The sequence below is a fragment of the Hipposideros armiger genome, unplaced genomic scaffold (assembly GCF_001890085.2).
Source record: "Hipposideros armiger isolate ML-2016 unplaced genomic scaffold, ASM189008v1 scaffold_50, whole genome shotgun sequence".
Taxonomy (NCBI): domain Eukaryota; kingdom Metazoa; phylum Chordata; class Mammalia; order Chiroptera; family Hipposideridae; genus Hipposideros; species Hipposideros armiger.
In genome coordinates, this window is record NW_017731400.1 from 370,650 (window position 1) to 386,360 (window position 15,711).

At 38.7% G+C, this 15,711-nt stretch overlaps 1 protein-coding gene across 1 annotated transcript in view; it reads left to right on the plus strand.

The window, feature by feature from the left end:
* DCDC2 (doublecortin domain containing 2) overlaps positions 1 to 15,711 on the plus strand; it is a 123,153-nt gene that overhangs the window by 53,378 nt on the left and 54,064 nt on the right. Inside the window, exons 4-6 of the mRNA XM_019640486.1 lie at positions 7,094 to 7,170; positions 7,302 to 7,433; positions 14,739 to 14,885. Of these exons, the coding sequence (XP_019496031.1) occupies positions 7,094 to 7,170; positions 7,302 to 7,433; positions 14,739 to 14,885 (356 nt within the window). The remainder of the gene's footprint in view (positions 1 to 7,093; positions 7,171 to 7,301; positions 7,434 to 14,738; positions 14,886 to 15,711) is intronic.

Here is a 15,711-nt window from a genome sequence, read left to right on the forward strand (position 1 = left end):
TAGAGTACTTCGTTGTCCTCTTTGATGCTGTGTGCTGTCTTTTCAAAGTAGTAACAACGTTTCCTCAAAGATTACCATTTTGAGAACTCACTTTTTCTGAAATCCATACAATAAGAAAAATAGAATCGAAGCCTCTCTGTGTAGGTTGTCCTATATATTTTGCAAATAAATCACTTTAGTACATTTTTTTTCCCTTAATGATTAAGTCATTCTTATGGTCAGTCACAAAAACCTGATGTATTTTTTAAAGATTTTGTATATGATTTAAAATTGAATATTTAACTTGTGTAATGAGTTTTTATAAGAGGTCAGTGGTCATTAGCGTTTGTGATGGTAAACGTTTAACAGCATTGTTTCTTTAGATGCTGTCATTAGACTGAGTTTGGTTTTCTTGGCCTAGGGTTTCAAGAGGTAGTGAGTGCAGAGATTTGAGGCAGAAGGCTTCTCCAAAGCATGCAGCCTAACAACCCCCAGGGGGTGGTATTTTCTTCATTAATTAGTACATGGAACATCCCTTTGGGCTAGTTTAGCAGGATTATCCCTATTTTTACAGATCAAGAAAACAAGGTATGGCAATTAGTCCTGGAATTTAGAATTCCAGACCTTTACTCAGTTACTCAGATTGTAGACCTTGATCGTATTATTCCAAATATGTATATTTTCAAAGCAACAATTTTAGTTTCATTGAGTTTATTTTTTTTTTTATAACAAATAGATTCATATCTTTGAGTCACAGGTTTTAAGTTCAGTTTGACCCAGCTTCTGGGATATTGTCCTACTATGTGTCATGTGAAATTTGTAAACTTAGTTAAATTACATACTTAGACTTACTGGGTTTACATGAAGCATTATTATTTTTTTGAATTTAGTGACATAATTCATGATATAAACACAGTCTAAATAAGATGACACAGAGACAGTAATATATTTGAAAGTGTATGTGATTTGTGACTGAAGACCAGCACTAGAGTGCTGCCTTACCCCTCTCTAGCAGAGTGAACATAATTAAGTCACTTTTGCCACCTTTGACTTTGGAAGTATTTCCAAGAAAAATGTTAGCCAAATATTTAGCCTGCCTGTCGTCCGTCCATCCATCCATCCATCCATCCATCCATCCATCCATCCATCCATCCATCCATTTCTACTCAGAGAGTGACTCCTCTCTGTGGTTTGGCCAGGCTAACCCACCTCTGCATATCCACATAAACTCGAATTTCTAAGACAGCATTGGCCCAGTACAGGGAATCAAGGCAGACGTCAGCTGTAAGCATGTCCTGCCCTTGCTTGGTCCTGGTTCCTTTCCCAACTGACAAAGCCAAGCAGGAATATTATATTAGCTCTGCTGGGCCCAAAGCTTGAGTTTTGCATTGATTTATTTGCACTTGATTTGGATCCGTACTCACAGGTTACACAACTAACGCTGGTCAGCCTGCTCACCAAGAGCCATTCCTGGTATACAGGGGTCTGAGTGGGAGCACTTCATAGCCCATCTCTATGTCTCTATCCCTCCATAACTAGGTGTGTTGACCCTTAACATTAGTCTCATATTTCAAATACGATTTATTTTCAAATGGCAAGGGAAAGTGTATGGCTACTCAGAAAATTTGCAAATTTAAGAAACATATTTTAGTTTATTATTATATTTCTCATGATAATCTAAAGCCATAATGTCTCCAGATCAACACCAAGTGACCAATACTTTACCCCTGTTAAGGACTCAGGAAAAACTTCCCTTATATGCAGTTGATTTAACTTAATTTTTTTATGACTTAAGTTGTTTAAAATGACAAATAGAAAAATGCGTTTTACAGGAAAAATAATGTTTTTTTCCAGAAAGTTCCAAATATATATTTAAGATTAATCTTCAATTCAATTGGTTAATCGTTAACATTTGGGAAATATTTATGTTATGCTGAATCAGGAAAACAACTATTCAGGATAGGTCGTTTGATTTAATCCAAGCAATAACTTAGACTTAGAATAAAATTATAAATTATTTTTAAAATTGTGTACTTATGCATTTATGTATATTATAAGCATGTGTGCTCTAAAGAGAAGTAGCGTATTTTGACCAACTCAAGAAGAGTTTTAAAGTTATTTGTTTATATAGCTTATTCATCTTCATCTTTAATTCAACAATCCAGCAAGGTATTAAAGCGATCAAGGTTGGCAGGCAAAACATTTGAAAAAATAAAAACTGAGTATGAAGTTTGTGCTCAGTACATTACTAGTTACTTTTTTTTTTTAATAGACCAACCATTTAATTAGGTGCTTCGTAATAAATTTAAAACACCAGTTTGTGAGGATAAATCCCATTTGTGAGGGCAAACACAGAGCGGAGGTAGCCCTGGAGCTGAGGAACAGCTTTGATTTTTGGCAGAATTTGCGAGTCCACGGCTTTCTGATCAATTTTCTGCTGCTCTGTAATCTCGTATTTCTCTTTTGAGAGTAACTAAAAAATAATAGGCACAAGAAAATAAAAACCAAATAAATAATATGTACAATATGTCAGATGATGGTTAAATGTTATGGAAAAAATAATTAGGCAAGACTGGGTGGCAGAGAACGAGGGATGTGGCAGTAGCTTTGAGTGGTCAGAGAGGCAGTGTAGTCATATTTGAAAGGTGGGGATGATTTCTAGAGGAAGACACTGTTAGCACAGGCCCAGAGTCAGAAAGGCCTGTTCTTCACACAGGTGAAGACTCATTTTCAGGGCCAGCCGAGTGGCTCAGTTGGTTAAGAGTGCGAGCTCTGAGCAACAGGGTCACTTGTTCAATTCCCACATGAGCCAGTGAGCTGCGTCTGAGCTGAGCTGTTGCTGAGCTGCCAACAGGTGGCAGGATGGCTCAGCTGGTGAGAGCACATGCTCCTAACAACAAAGTTGCCGGTTGGACTCCCACATGGGATGGTGGGCTACGCCCACCTGCAACTAAGATTGAACACAGCACCTTGAGCAAAGTGGCCGCAAGCTGCCGATGGGCAGCCGGATGGCAACTGGACTTGGAGCTGAGCTAGCCGTGCCCTCCACAGCTAAGACTGAAGGACAACAACTTGGCTGTTCCCCTTCCCCAATTCCCCAATAAAATCTTAAAAAAAAGAGAGACTCATTTGCAGTCAAACGTGCTGAGCCTTATGAATAAGGAATCTGATGGGAGAGGGATTCGTAGTCGTTTAAAAGCATTGGAAACCACACTCCTTGTAGATCAGTCTGTTTTCTTGTGCTGTAGTATAAACTAAATAAATCAAGAGACTCGAGATCCATCAGGAGTACGTTTGCCATAAATTCCATTAAACTAAAAAAAATGGTTATCCTTTATTTCAGCAGATTTTCAGGTTTAATAATCTATTCTACAGATATACTTACATGCTTACACAAATAAGTGTTTATAAGGAAACCCATCATGGCATTATTTACAACAGCAGAAGTTTGGAAACAATCAAAGTTTGGGAAAGTTTGGAAACCATCATTAAGGGACTGGTTAAATAAACTATGGCATGTTCTTAGAGTGGAATATACACAGCTGTTATAAAGAATGAAGCATCCCTTACTTTAAGTACCAATATGGAATAGTCTCCATAATAAATTGTTAAATGAAGAAAGCAAGATACAGAAGAAGCGGTATAGCAGGGTATCACTTGTGTATAAAAATTGTAAGTACATCAGATAATGCTCATATGTATGTATAGGCTATCTTTGAAGGAATATTGCTAACTCTGGTCACCACTTTTTGGTTGGGGAACAGGAATGGGAAGGATACTTCCTTTTCACAGTAGGCCCCATTTTACCACTTGAATTTTATTTAGTTGCATGCATTACCTGTTAAACATTTTTTAAGAAAGTCAGTATCACTGTAAATGTTAGTTTAGGGCCAAGAATTTCTGGGTTCAAAATGTCAAATTATGGTGAGTGAATTAAAGAATGTTTTGCTTGAAATTAGAGTGTCTTTTGTTCCTCCGTTGTGCATTAGATCCTCAGACCTTATCCATCTTATAGCTGAATGTCTGTACCCCTTTACCAACCTTTCCCCATTTTCCCCACCCCAATCCCTGGCAACAACTTTTCCAATCCCTGTTTCTATGAGTTTGATTTATTATTATTATTATTATTATTATTAATCATCATTATTATTATTTTTTTATTTTTATTTAAAAAAAATTTTTTTAAGCTGAGCCATCCTGCCATCTGTTGGCAGTTCAGCGGCAGCTCATCTCAGGCCAGAATCGAACCGCTGTTGTTCAGAGCTCAACCTCTTGAGCAAGCCCTTAACCAACTGAGCCAGAATCTTTTTTTTTAAAGATTCTACATATAAGTGATAGCATGTAGTTTGTTTGTTTGTGTGTGTGTGTGTTTGTTTATTTGTTTGTTTATTGGTCTGGCTTATTTTGCTTAGGATAATACCCTCAAGGTCCACCCAGGTTGTTAAAATTGGCAGGATTTTTTTTTCCTCATGACTGAATAATATTCCACTGTGTGTGTGTGTGTATGTGTGTATATGTGTGTATGTGTGTGTGTGTGTATGTGTGTGTGTGTGTGTGTGTGTACATACATACCACATTTCTTTATCCATTTATTCCTCAGTGGACGCTTTGGTGGTTTCTGTGTTTGGTTATGGTAAATAATGCTCCAATGAACATGGGAGTGCAAATATCTCTTTGAGATCCTAGTTTTCATTTCCTTTAGATGAATACCCAGAAGTGGGATTGCTGGGTCATAGGTAGTTCTATTTATACTTTTTTGAGGAACCTCCATACTGTTTTCCATAGTGGCTGCACCAATTTGCAATCCCACCAGCAGTGCACACAGTTCACTTTTCTCCACATCCTCGCCAGCACTTGTTAGCACTGGGCAAGGAGCTTACTCCCTATGTTTTCTTCGAGGAGTTTTATGATTTAATCTATTTTGAGTTGATTTTTGTGTATGATGTAAGGTAGGGGTCCAGTTTGATTCTTTTGCATGTGGCTATTCAGTTTTCCCAACATAATTTATTGAAAAGTCTCTCTTTTCCGCATTGTATGTTCTTGGCTCCTTGGTCATAAATTAATGGACCATCCATGAGTGGGTTTATTTCTAGGCTCTCTATTTTGTTCGTTTGATCCATGTGTTGTAAATTAGAGTATTTTAAATTAAATTTTATCAAACATTTATTGTGCAGCTGGCAGGCATTGCAGGGATTTTTTTTTTTTTAGTCACTGGAGAGTCACCGAAAAATGTATGCTCTTTGTTCCTCTAGAAGATGGCAGAATTTACAGAGGAAAAAGCTCCATAAAGTATTTAGTGTTAATACCCGATCTCTAAAATAACTAGTAAAACGCATAACAAATAGTTAGAGGTTCACAGATATGGGTTCACTAACAACTCTGCCCCTTATTATGTGTGATTTGAGGCAAATTAATTAAGCTCTAATTTCTTCATATGTAAAATGGGGCTGTAGTAATAATACTTTCTTCAGGGCATCCTTTAATGATTAAATGATGTATAATGCATGTAAATTAACTTAGTATAGTGTTCTCCATTAAATACAGTCCTATACATGTTAGCTATTTTTATTAATCAGTTTCCTTTGCTTATACATTTTCTTTTCAAATCAGGGGGAAAAAAATCTCTAAAACCAAAAACACTGTCATCAGTGCTATAGCAGTAGCTGCAGTTTGAGACAGAAAGCTAAGGAAGAATGAATAGAGAAAGACTGGTGATAACTGAGCTGGGCCTAACAAATGGAGTTTCAGCAGGTGGAGAAATGCGGAGGGCATTGTATGCAGAGGGGCCAGATCACAGAGGCGACTGTGTTTTGGGAATGGTGGGGGAGCAGGCTAGGTAGACTATAAAGTGCACGGCTATAGGTCTGCATGGAAGGAGCGTGGGTCGGAGGTGAGGGAACTGAGTAAGCAGTGACTGGTCAGGGGGATTCTTGCAGGCCATGCTTGAGAGGCGGGTGCTATCTTTCAGTGGCAGAGGCGGAAATCAGGTAGCAGAAGATGGAAGAGAGGGTGAGGCCGAAGAAAGTAGGAATATGAAGGGTGAGGAGGAGTGACAGGGACAGGATAATGCTTGAGAGGGCCAAAGGGTCAAGGGAGAAATTGAAGGCACCAGATGGGGGTGGAGGGTCCTCCGTGATTAACGGAGCAGGTAGAGGCAGCAGGGGACAAAATCCGGATGGGGGGTTAGCTTGGTAAAGGGGTGAAGATCCTCCTTGTAAGACAGGCAGAAGAAGTGAAGTGGTGAAGCTGTAGATGAGGTGGGTTGTGGCGGAGAAGGAGGCTGAAAGCCTTCATGCCTGTTGGCCTCTGTTTCCTGAAGTTTGGAGGGTAGGGATATGCTGAGAGTGAGTGTTTCCCTGGAGTGGGATTTTAGGGTTTAAGATAAGAAGTAGGGATTTGGACTGGCACTGTAGGAAATATAAGAAATAATTGACTTGGGTGGAGAAGAGGTCTGGCCGATGCCAAAGCTCTGTCACAGGCAGGTCATTGTGGAGCCATGTGGTTCTTGCTAACAACCACCTGGTCCCCGGAAGCAAAGGAGAGAGAGAGCTGACCAGACCCGCCCAGAAGCAAGGAGTTTGGGAATCGAGGGCGCTGGTGGGAGGGTGACAGATGGATGGCAGAGCAAGTGAAGTCGAAAAAAGGGACTGAGTCAGTCTTAAGATACTAGGATGGGTTCAAGCACCCAGTAGGGGCCTAGATTGAGAGAGTAGGTGAAATGAAGGTGGGCGAAGAGAGATGACAAGACATAGGATGTGTGGCTGGAGGCGGAACTTCAGAGTTGAAGATTTCATAAGATTATTTTTGTTTAACAGAAAGCATTATTTTAAAAAGTTGCTTTGGAACTCTCATAACAGTCCAACAGCGTCTGTGTTGGCATAGATCACGAGCAGTATTCACAGGGCTTAAGGGAAATTTTTCTTGAGAACTTTGTTAAGGCCACATAATATTGACAGAGGGCGAGCCCAGAGTGTTTATATAAGTGGGAAAAAAAGCAAGATTTTAACACAGGCACACTAGGTCTCAGCCAGTTCCCTAGAAACCTATAGGTTTTCCTTAATATATATATAAAAAATAACATAAGCTCAGTGATTTGGTTTCTTTGCTTTTAAAGGTAAAACCAGTAATTCACAGCAGGATCAATGTGTCAGCTCGATTTAGAAAACCACTTCAGGAGCCCTGCACTATCTTGTAAGTTGGAGCCCTTTACAGTTCAGTTTGAAATTGGCTGGTGGTTTCCTTTTGGTTTGGGGTTTGCTCTGTAGTTTTAAAGGCATTACTGTTTCAAATGGTGTGGCTCACTGACTTTGCTTTTTGTCCAGCTTGATTGCAAATGGAGACCTCATAAGCCCGGCTGCTCGCCTCCTCATCCCTAGAAAAGCCTTGAATCAGTGGGATCACGTGTTACAAATGGTCACAGAAAAAATCACCCTGAGGAGTGGGGCTGTCCACAGGTATGTCACAGTAATCTTGTAAGTGGATGGGTTTCAGATTTGCAAAGTCCTGGTCCCTAGATTTGAATTTTGGCTCACCTTTTAGGCCCTCTATGCCTCAGTTTCTTTATCGGTAAAATGGGTACATAATAATACTTACCTTATAGGATTATTTTAAGGAATAAAGATAATCCACATAAAGCGTTTAAAACAGTTTTGGCACATAGTAGCACATCAACAAATTTTAACTACCGGTATTTTTATTCTACGGTTTAGAGCAAATAGGTAACATTCTTTTAGTTGAGAAGGACCTTTTTTTGAGTGAGCCAGCTTCTTGGTTCTTAATTAACTGTCCTTTTTTTTCAGGAGACATTTATGATTATTTGATGGCCCAAATTGTTTGCCTAGCATAAAAACATCAGATATCAGTAACTGTTAGTGGGTTTAAATTTGTCTAAATTTGATAAAGCAAAAGCATTTTTGTCAAGTTCTGAAATTGAAGTTAAGATTAAAATCTTGGCTTTTAAATTGGGAAGCCTATGAATTTACCCCTTGATGGAGGGGTAACTTTATTTTCTTATAGGTGGGAGGGCTACAAATAATACATATGTGTATATATATATATATATATATATATATATATATATATGATAAAATAAATTCTCAAATGTTTACATATTATGTCTTTCAGTTAAATGTGTATACAGATTAATATATGTATATTCACATACGTTGATATATATAGTTTCACAGCCATTTGAATTTTAAATTTGATTAGGTATATATAAATATATATTTACTATATAAACATATAAATATAATGGAAAGTAATTCTTTACATGTGGCAAAAAAATTTTTCAAACAGGACAAAAGAGAGAAATAAAAACGATTCTCCCACCTCAGACTCCACAGTCCCTCTCTCCAGTGTTCCTCTGCATTATTCCAGAAATAGCCTGTGCATATGGAAACGCATGCATCTTTTATTTCTTAAAAACATAAGTGGGAACACATATATGCACACAAATAAATATATAAATATTGCCTTTTTTCCTGTAACAATAAATCTTGGAGATTTTTCTTATTAGCACAAATAGCTCTATTTATTTTTAATAACCTCAGGATATTCCATTTTATGGGGGTGCCTAATTTAACAGTCTCTTCTTGATGGAAATTTAGGTCATTTCCAATTTTTTGCTATTATGTGTACATGTCTTTGTATATAAGTAGAGTTTATCAGGAGACTAAGGTCTAAAAGAGAGGAATTGTTGTGTCTAGTGGTAAATGCATTTTAAATCTTCATAGATCATGCTAGCTGTCTTCCAAAGAGTTTGTACTAACTTGTACTCTTACCAAAAGTGTGTGAAATCATAAGGCATACATTACAGGGAATACTGAAGGAGTTTATTCTACCTGAAACAAAAAGACAAAAGGATATGAAGCTATCAGTAAGATGACTAATGGATACAGAAGCCGGGAATTGCAGCCCTTATTCAGAATAGGGCACTGCATCCTTAAATATAACGTAAAGGTGAAAGCAGGTAAAAATATAAAAAAGAGAAAGAGAAGAAGATAATAGCTATTGCAACTCGGAAATGAACTCACAGCATAAATGAGGATAATTTGTGACAACAGAAACATAAAAGGGGAGGAGGTAAAAGTCTGAATTTGCAAAGGGGAATGGAGATAAGATGCATGCTGAAGAAAAAGTAGCACTGTATATATGAAACCTTCTTTTATGTAAACTTGATGGTGTTCACACACAAAAAAATCCAGAACTGAGACACATAATATAAAAAAAGAGAAAACAGAGCAAAAACATCATAGAATACCACCAAATTAAAATAACAGACAGAAACACAAGGGCAGAGAAACATTGAAGACATAGAGCTCCTAGAAAACAAAAGACAAAATGACTATAGGAAATCCTCGTGTATCAATAATCACCCTAAATATAAATGGGCTAAACTCACTGATAAAGGCACAGAGTAGCAGATTGGATCAAAAAACAAAACCAAGCCATATGCTGCCTTCAAGAGACACATCAGCAGCAAGGACAAATATAGACTCAAAGTGAAAGTGAAAACAATACTCCAAGCAAGTGGTATTCAGAGAAAAATGGGTGTAGCTATACTTATATCTGACTAAACAGACTTCAGTATAAACAAGGTAATAAGGGACAAAGATGGACATTTCGTAATGATCAAGGGACAATACAACAAGAAAACATAACACTTGATATATATGAGGTATGATAAAAAACTACAGTGAATGTTTAAATAAAAAAATGTATTACAGTAAAAGACACATTGCCATTAACCCCCCTCAAAATACTCCCCCTTTCTTTGAACACATTTATCCCATCCTTCTTGCCACTTTCTGAAGGAGTTCTGGAAGCCCTCTTTCATGAGTGTTTTTCGTTGTGCTGTCATGGCTCCTGAATCGATTCAAAACGTTTACCTTTCATGGTCAGTTTGACTTTGGGGAAGAGCCAGAAGTTGCACAGTGCCAGATCCAGTGAATAAGGTGGATGAGGACACATCATAATGTTTTTATTTGACAGAAATTGCTGTACCAGAAGCAAAGTGTGACACAGAGCCTTTGGGATCACAAAATACAATGAGTGCTGCTGTTGAGTGCCATCCAACAGAAAGGCAAGGATCTTCAATACAGGAAGCAGCGTGTCGTGTCGAACCTTAGTAACAGTGTGTGACAAGTTTCAACTTGTTTGGTGCACAGTTGGGTGTGAGCTATGGTTAAGAGAAGGTGTGTTTTAAAGTGTGTCATATATCATCCTCCATCATGACAATGCTCTGGGTCACACATCGCTTCTGGTATACAGGAATTTCTGTCAATTAAGAACATTACGGTGTGTCCTCATCCACCTCATTATCTGGATCTGGCACCATGTGTCTTCTGGCTCTTCCCCAAAGTCAGGATGATTCAGGACATCGAGGCAGCCATGACAGCATAACTAAAGACACTCATGAAAGAGGACTTCCAGAACTCCTTCAGAAAGTGGCAAGATGGATGGGATAAGTGTGTTTGAAGCAAGAGGGAGTATTTTGAGGGGGATTAATGGCAATGTGTCTTTTACTGTAATATGTTTTTTTTTTTAATTTAAACATTCACCGTATTTTTTTTTTAAAGATTTTATTGGGGAATTAAACCTACGCTGCAACCTACGCTGTCGCTGGCGACTCACAGCAGCCGAGCTCCAGGTCGAGTTGTTGTTCATCATTTTAACTGTAGAGGGCGAGCATCACTGGCCCTCAATGTGGGATCTGAACCGCAGCCCTGTTGCTCAGAGCTGGCGCTCCCAAGCGAGCTCTTAACCAGCTGAGCCACTTGGCCGGCCCTCACCATATTGTCTGATCATACCTCATAAGCTCCCAATCAGGGAGCACCAAAATGTATAAAGCAACTACTAACTGAACTAAAGGAAGAAACTGACAAAAATCACAATTATAACAGGGGACCTAAATACCCCCATTGACATCTATGGTAGATCATCCAAACAGAAAATCAATAAGGAAATATTAGCCTTAAATGACACATTCGATCAAATGGACATAATTGACATTTACAGAGTCTTTCATCCCAGAGCACCAGATTATACATTCCTTAATGCACATGGAACATTCTCAAGGATAGACCATATGGTGGGACACAAAACTAGCCTCAGCAAATTTAAGAAGATTAAAATCATACCAAGCAGGGCCGGCCGAGTGGCGCGATGGTTAAGAACTCGCTTGGGATGCCAGAGGGCCCCGGTTCAGATCCCACATATGAGGGCCAGTGACACTGCCCTCTACAGCTAAGATGCTGAACAACAGCTCAACCTGGAGCTGGGCTGCCATGAGTTGCTGGCGACGGCATAGGCTGCAGCCCCTGCTGCAGTGGGTTGCCATGGGCTACCGTGTGTAGCCAGCAGCCAGCGTGAGCGGCCAGCAGCCGCAGTGAGCGGCCGTCCAGAAGCCGGCGACTGATCTGCCTCGCCCGGGAAGAGGCAATGATGGTGCCAACTTGGGCCAGTGAAGCAGCGTCCTCCACAACTAGATTGAAGAACAAAACGACAGCAACTTGTCTGTTCCCCTTCCCCCAATTCCCCAGCGCTGTTCCCATCCCCCCAATTACCCAATAAAAATCTTAAAAAAAAAATCATACCAAGCATATTCTCCAAGCACATTGCTTTGAAATTGGAGATCTACTGCAAAAAGGAAGTGGGAAAAACCACAAATATGTGGAGATTAAACAACATGATACTAAAGAACGACTGGGTCAAAGAAGAAATAAAAGGAGAGATCAGAGATATATACAAACAAATGAGAATGAAAATACAACATATCAGAACTTTTGGGATGCAGCAAAAGGGGTAATAACAGGGTAGGTTATATCACTATAGACATGGAAATAATAAAAATTACGGCAGAATTAAATGAAATAGAGAACAAAAAGACAATAGAAAGAATTAATGCAACCAAAAGCTGTTTTTTTTAAAAGATTAGTAAAATTGACAAGCCCCTGGCTAGAATCACTAAAGGAAAAAGAGAAAGGACACAAATGAACAAAATCAGAAATGAAAGCGAAGTTACGATAGATAGCACAGAAATACAAAGGATCATACAAGAATACTATGAAAGACTATATGCCACCACATTCCATAACCTAGAAGATGTGGACAAGTTCTTAGAAATATATAACCTTCCTAGACTGAATCACAAAGAACTGGAAAATCTGAATAGACCGTCAACAGATCAACAGTAAGGAAATTGAAACAATCACAAAAACTTCCCCAAAAGCAAAAGTCCATGACCAAATGGCTTCACTAGTGAATTCTACCGAACGTTCAAAGGTGATTTAATACCTGTCCTTTTCAAACTTCCAAAAAATTAAAGAAGAGGCAATACTTTCTAACTCATTTTATTTTATTTTTTTATTATTATTATTTTTAAGCTGAGCCATCCTGCCACCTGTTGGCAGCTCAGCGGCAGCTCAGCTCAGGCTGGGCATCGAACTGCTGTAGCACAGAGCTCACACTCTTGAGTGAGCTCTTAACCAACTAAGCCACTTGGCTGGCCCCTCTAACTCATTTTATGAGGCCAACATTACCCTGATACCAAAACCTGGTAAAGGTAACACAAAAAGAGAAAACTACAGATCAATATCTCTGATAAAACAAATGCAAAAATCCTAAACAAAATACTAGCAAATCGAATAAAATGATACATTAAAAACATTATACATCACGCTCAAGCAGGCTTCATCCCAGGGGCACAAGGATGGTTTAACCTTGATCCATGTGATACACCACAGAACCAAAATAAAGGATAAAAATCATATGATTATATCAATAAATGAAGAAAAAGCATTTGACAAGATATAACATCCATTTATGATTAAAACACTTAATAAAATGGGTAGAGAAGGAAAACACCTCAACATAATAAATAAAGGCCACATATGACAAACCCTCAGCTAACATCATAAGGGTGAAAAACTGAAAGCTTTTCCTCTAAAATCAGGATCAGGACAAGGACATACAGTTATTTCTCCCCTGAACACTGGAACACCTGGAGAAACTTAATTCCAGAGTGAGATTTGGTTGCTGTTCACTTGGGAGATGCCCATTTTCCTTTAATAAGCCATGAAAAAGCCTTATGGTGGGATCATCCCCACTCATCAGTATATTTATACATCAAAAGCATCCCATGTAAATTGGTTGGACTCCCTTTTTATGTTTTGTTATGTTTTGTAGCAAAGGAAGAAAGCCTGTCAACAAGACTCATCTAAAGAAAGGCTAATATCATGGGCTGGAATTTATTCAGTACCCTTACTTACCTGCAGAGGAAACCAGTAAAATCTTGGCTGTTTCCTGATCCACAGCTATGCTGCCTTTTAATTTCTCCCTGTAAAAGTTAACTGCTGATTCAGACCTTCCTATTTTAAGGGAAAATGAAAGAAGAAGAATGTCTGGTTCTAGACCAGTGCTCCTCAACCTGGGGCAGTTTTGCCTCTGGGGACATTTGGCAGTGTCTGTGGTCATGTCTGGTAGTCACATCTGGAGATGGGGCAGCTACTACTATTATACTATATAGTGGGTAGAGGCTAAGGGTGCTGTGACCCTTCAACCCACAGGACAGCCTCCCCACCCCTCTAACAAAGAATAGTTGGGTCCAAAATGTCAACGGTGCCACTGTCAGAAATCCTGGTCTAGGTCAAGGCAAGAAAACCAGAGCTCTGTGTGTGCAGTGTTGATATTTAGACTTGTAGGGATAGGAGTACAGTGTTATAAAGGAAGAGGCTTTAGCATCCTTATACTACTCAACACAAACACATTTCAGAGATTTGGGTGGCTAATTTTTTGTGCTTCATGGCTCTATATGATATGGCCACTTATATAATCAGCAAACAAGCAGACAGGTTAAATGGATGTTTTTTTCCTTTGCAAATGTCACTAACCTTTACTATGTAATCTGTGAAGTCTGAGAATTTTTTTAATGAGTGTCTTGAAATCCTTCCAGTTACTAATTCTTGTTTCTAACCTTCAAAAATATTGTCATCTGGCATAGTTTTCTAATAGTCTGCTTTCTTTTTTCCTTCTTTAAAAAAGTTCTGTGCACACTTTAAATTGTCCAGAAAATTATCACTGTTCTTTTAATAAGTAACATATGAATTGTAGCTTGCAGCAGCAATTTTACAGTAAAGGGAGATTCTTGTGAAACCTCTTGATACTGGGAAGATGAGGGAAGGCCAAAAAAAAAAAAAAAGAAACACAAATGCTATGCGGTCCTGCATCATTAATACTGGTAATGGGTTCCTTCACCTCTTGCCCTTTCACCTCTTGTTTTCTGACCCAATTCGGTGTGTTTGGATATAATATTTTGGCTGAGGGCTGCTCTTCCACAGAATACTGTAAGAGGCTTATCAACCTGACAAATTAAGAAAATAGTTTTTTAAAGTGCTCACTAACTAGAAACAGAACATTCCAACTTCAGTAGAGGCTGAACTGTATTTAAAGGACCATATTCTGTACAAGTTAAATATTTCCCTCTAAAATCTTAATATGGTAGCCACAGGGGATACTTACGTTAGATTGTCAGGTTCATTGGGATGAAACACTGCATAGCCAGATAACAACTGTGCCTGCATTATAACATTGGCATTTAGTTGAATCTAACGACTTTGAGGCATTAGTAATTCAATAATTAGGGTAATAACAGATGATGAGCCAAATTAGGAACAGAATGTGTTTGTTTGCTTTGCAATTCTAATCAGTTATTTCAATGACTATTAAAATTCTAATTGTTGACATTCATATTTTGGCAGACTTTATACTTTAGAAGGAAAGCTGGTTGAGAATGGGGCAGAGCTGGAGAATGGTCAGTTTTATGTGGCTGTCGGCAGAGATAAGTTTAAGAAATTGCCTTACAGTGAATTACTTTTTGACAAGTCAACAATGAGAAGGTCTTATGGGTAAGTGTTTTTTTTTTTATCCTCATTCACTTCTCATACTTTAGTTATCACTGGAAATTAAAAACAGTATAATTTCACTTGTGCTCAATAAGTACAGTGACTGGATTTATAGTTCATACATGCAAAATTTTAAAGATTACAATTTTACTTACACATCATGCATTATGAACCTTTTTTCTCTATGCAATGTCATATATGTGTGAAAAACGCCTTAGTTTAGCCATGTTGATGGACTGCAGAGGGCCATTTGTGAAGAGTGCCGGTCGCTGGCACATGTAGGGATGCTCCCCTCAGCTTGTTCATGGTGCCCCGGCAGCCACCTCTGCTGCGTTTTCCAGAGAGTCTATGGACCCTTTGCTTTTGGGAACTGACTTTTTGTGGTTGCTCATGCAGGGGTAAAGCACAATGTCACCAATTTGTTCACCATTAGTTCACAATTTGTGAAGCCTCATGGAGAGTCTAGCCGAGAGTTTCTAGATACATATTAGAGGAAATGGTATTTCAGGTGTGCTGTTTGAAGTATGCAAGAGCATGTGGTTTTCCAGCACTTTATAATTGTTTCCCAGCAGACTTACTGCTAACCATCCTTACCTATCCATGAAATCAGGTCCTTCACAGTCTCTCCTAAGCAGCACTGGGTTGGTCTGCTGTGAGCGTCAGTGTGTCCTTGATGGCAGTGAGAAAACTAACTCATGGTGGCCTTTCTCAGACAAATGTGTATGATTTACCTTTATCTATCTTAACATTTTATTTTCAGAGAGGTTCAGTTGAGTTCCAGGATAGGTCTTTTCCCAATGATACAGAGATCTGTGAAACCACATTCTCT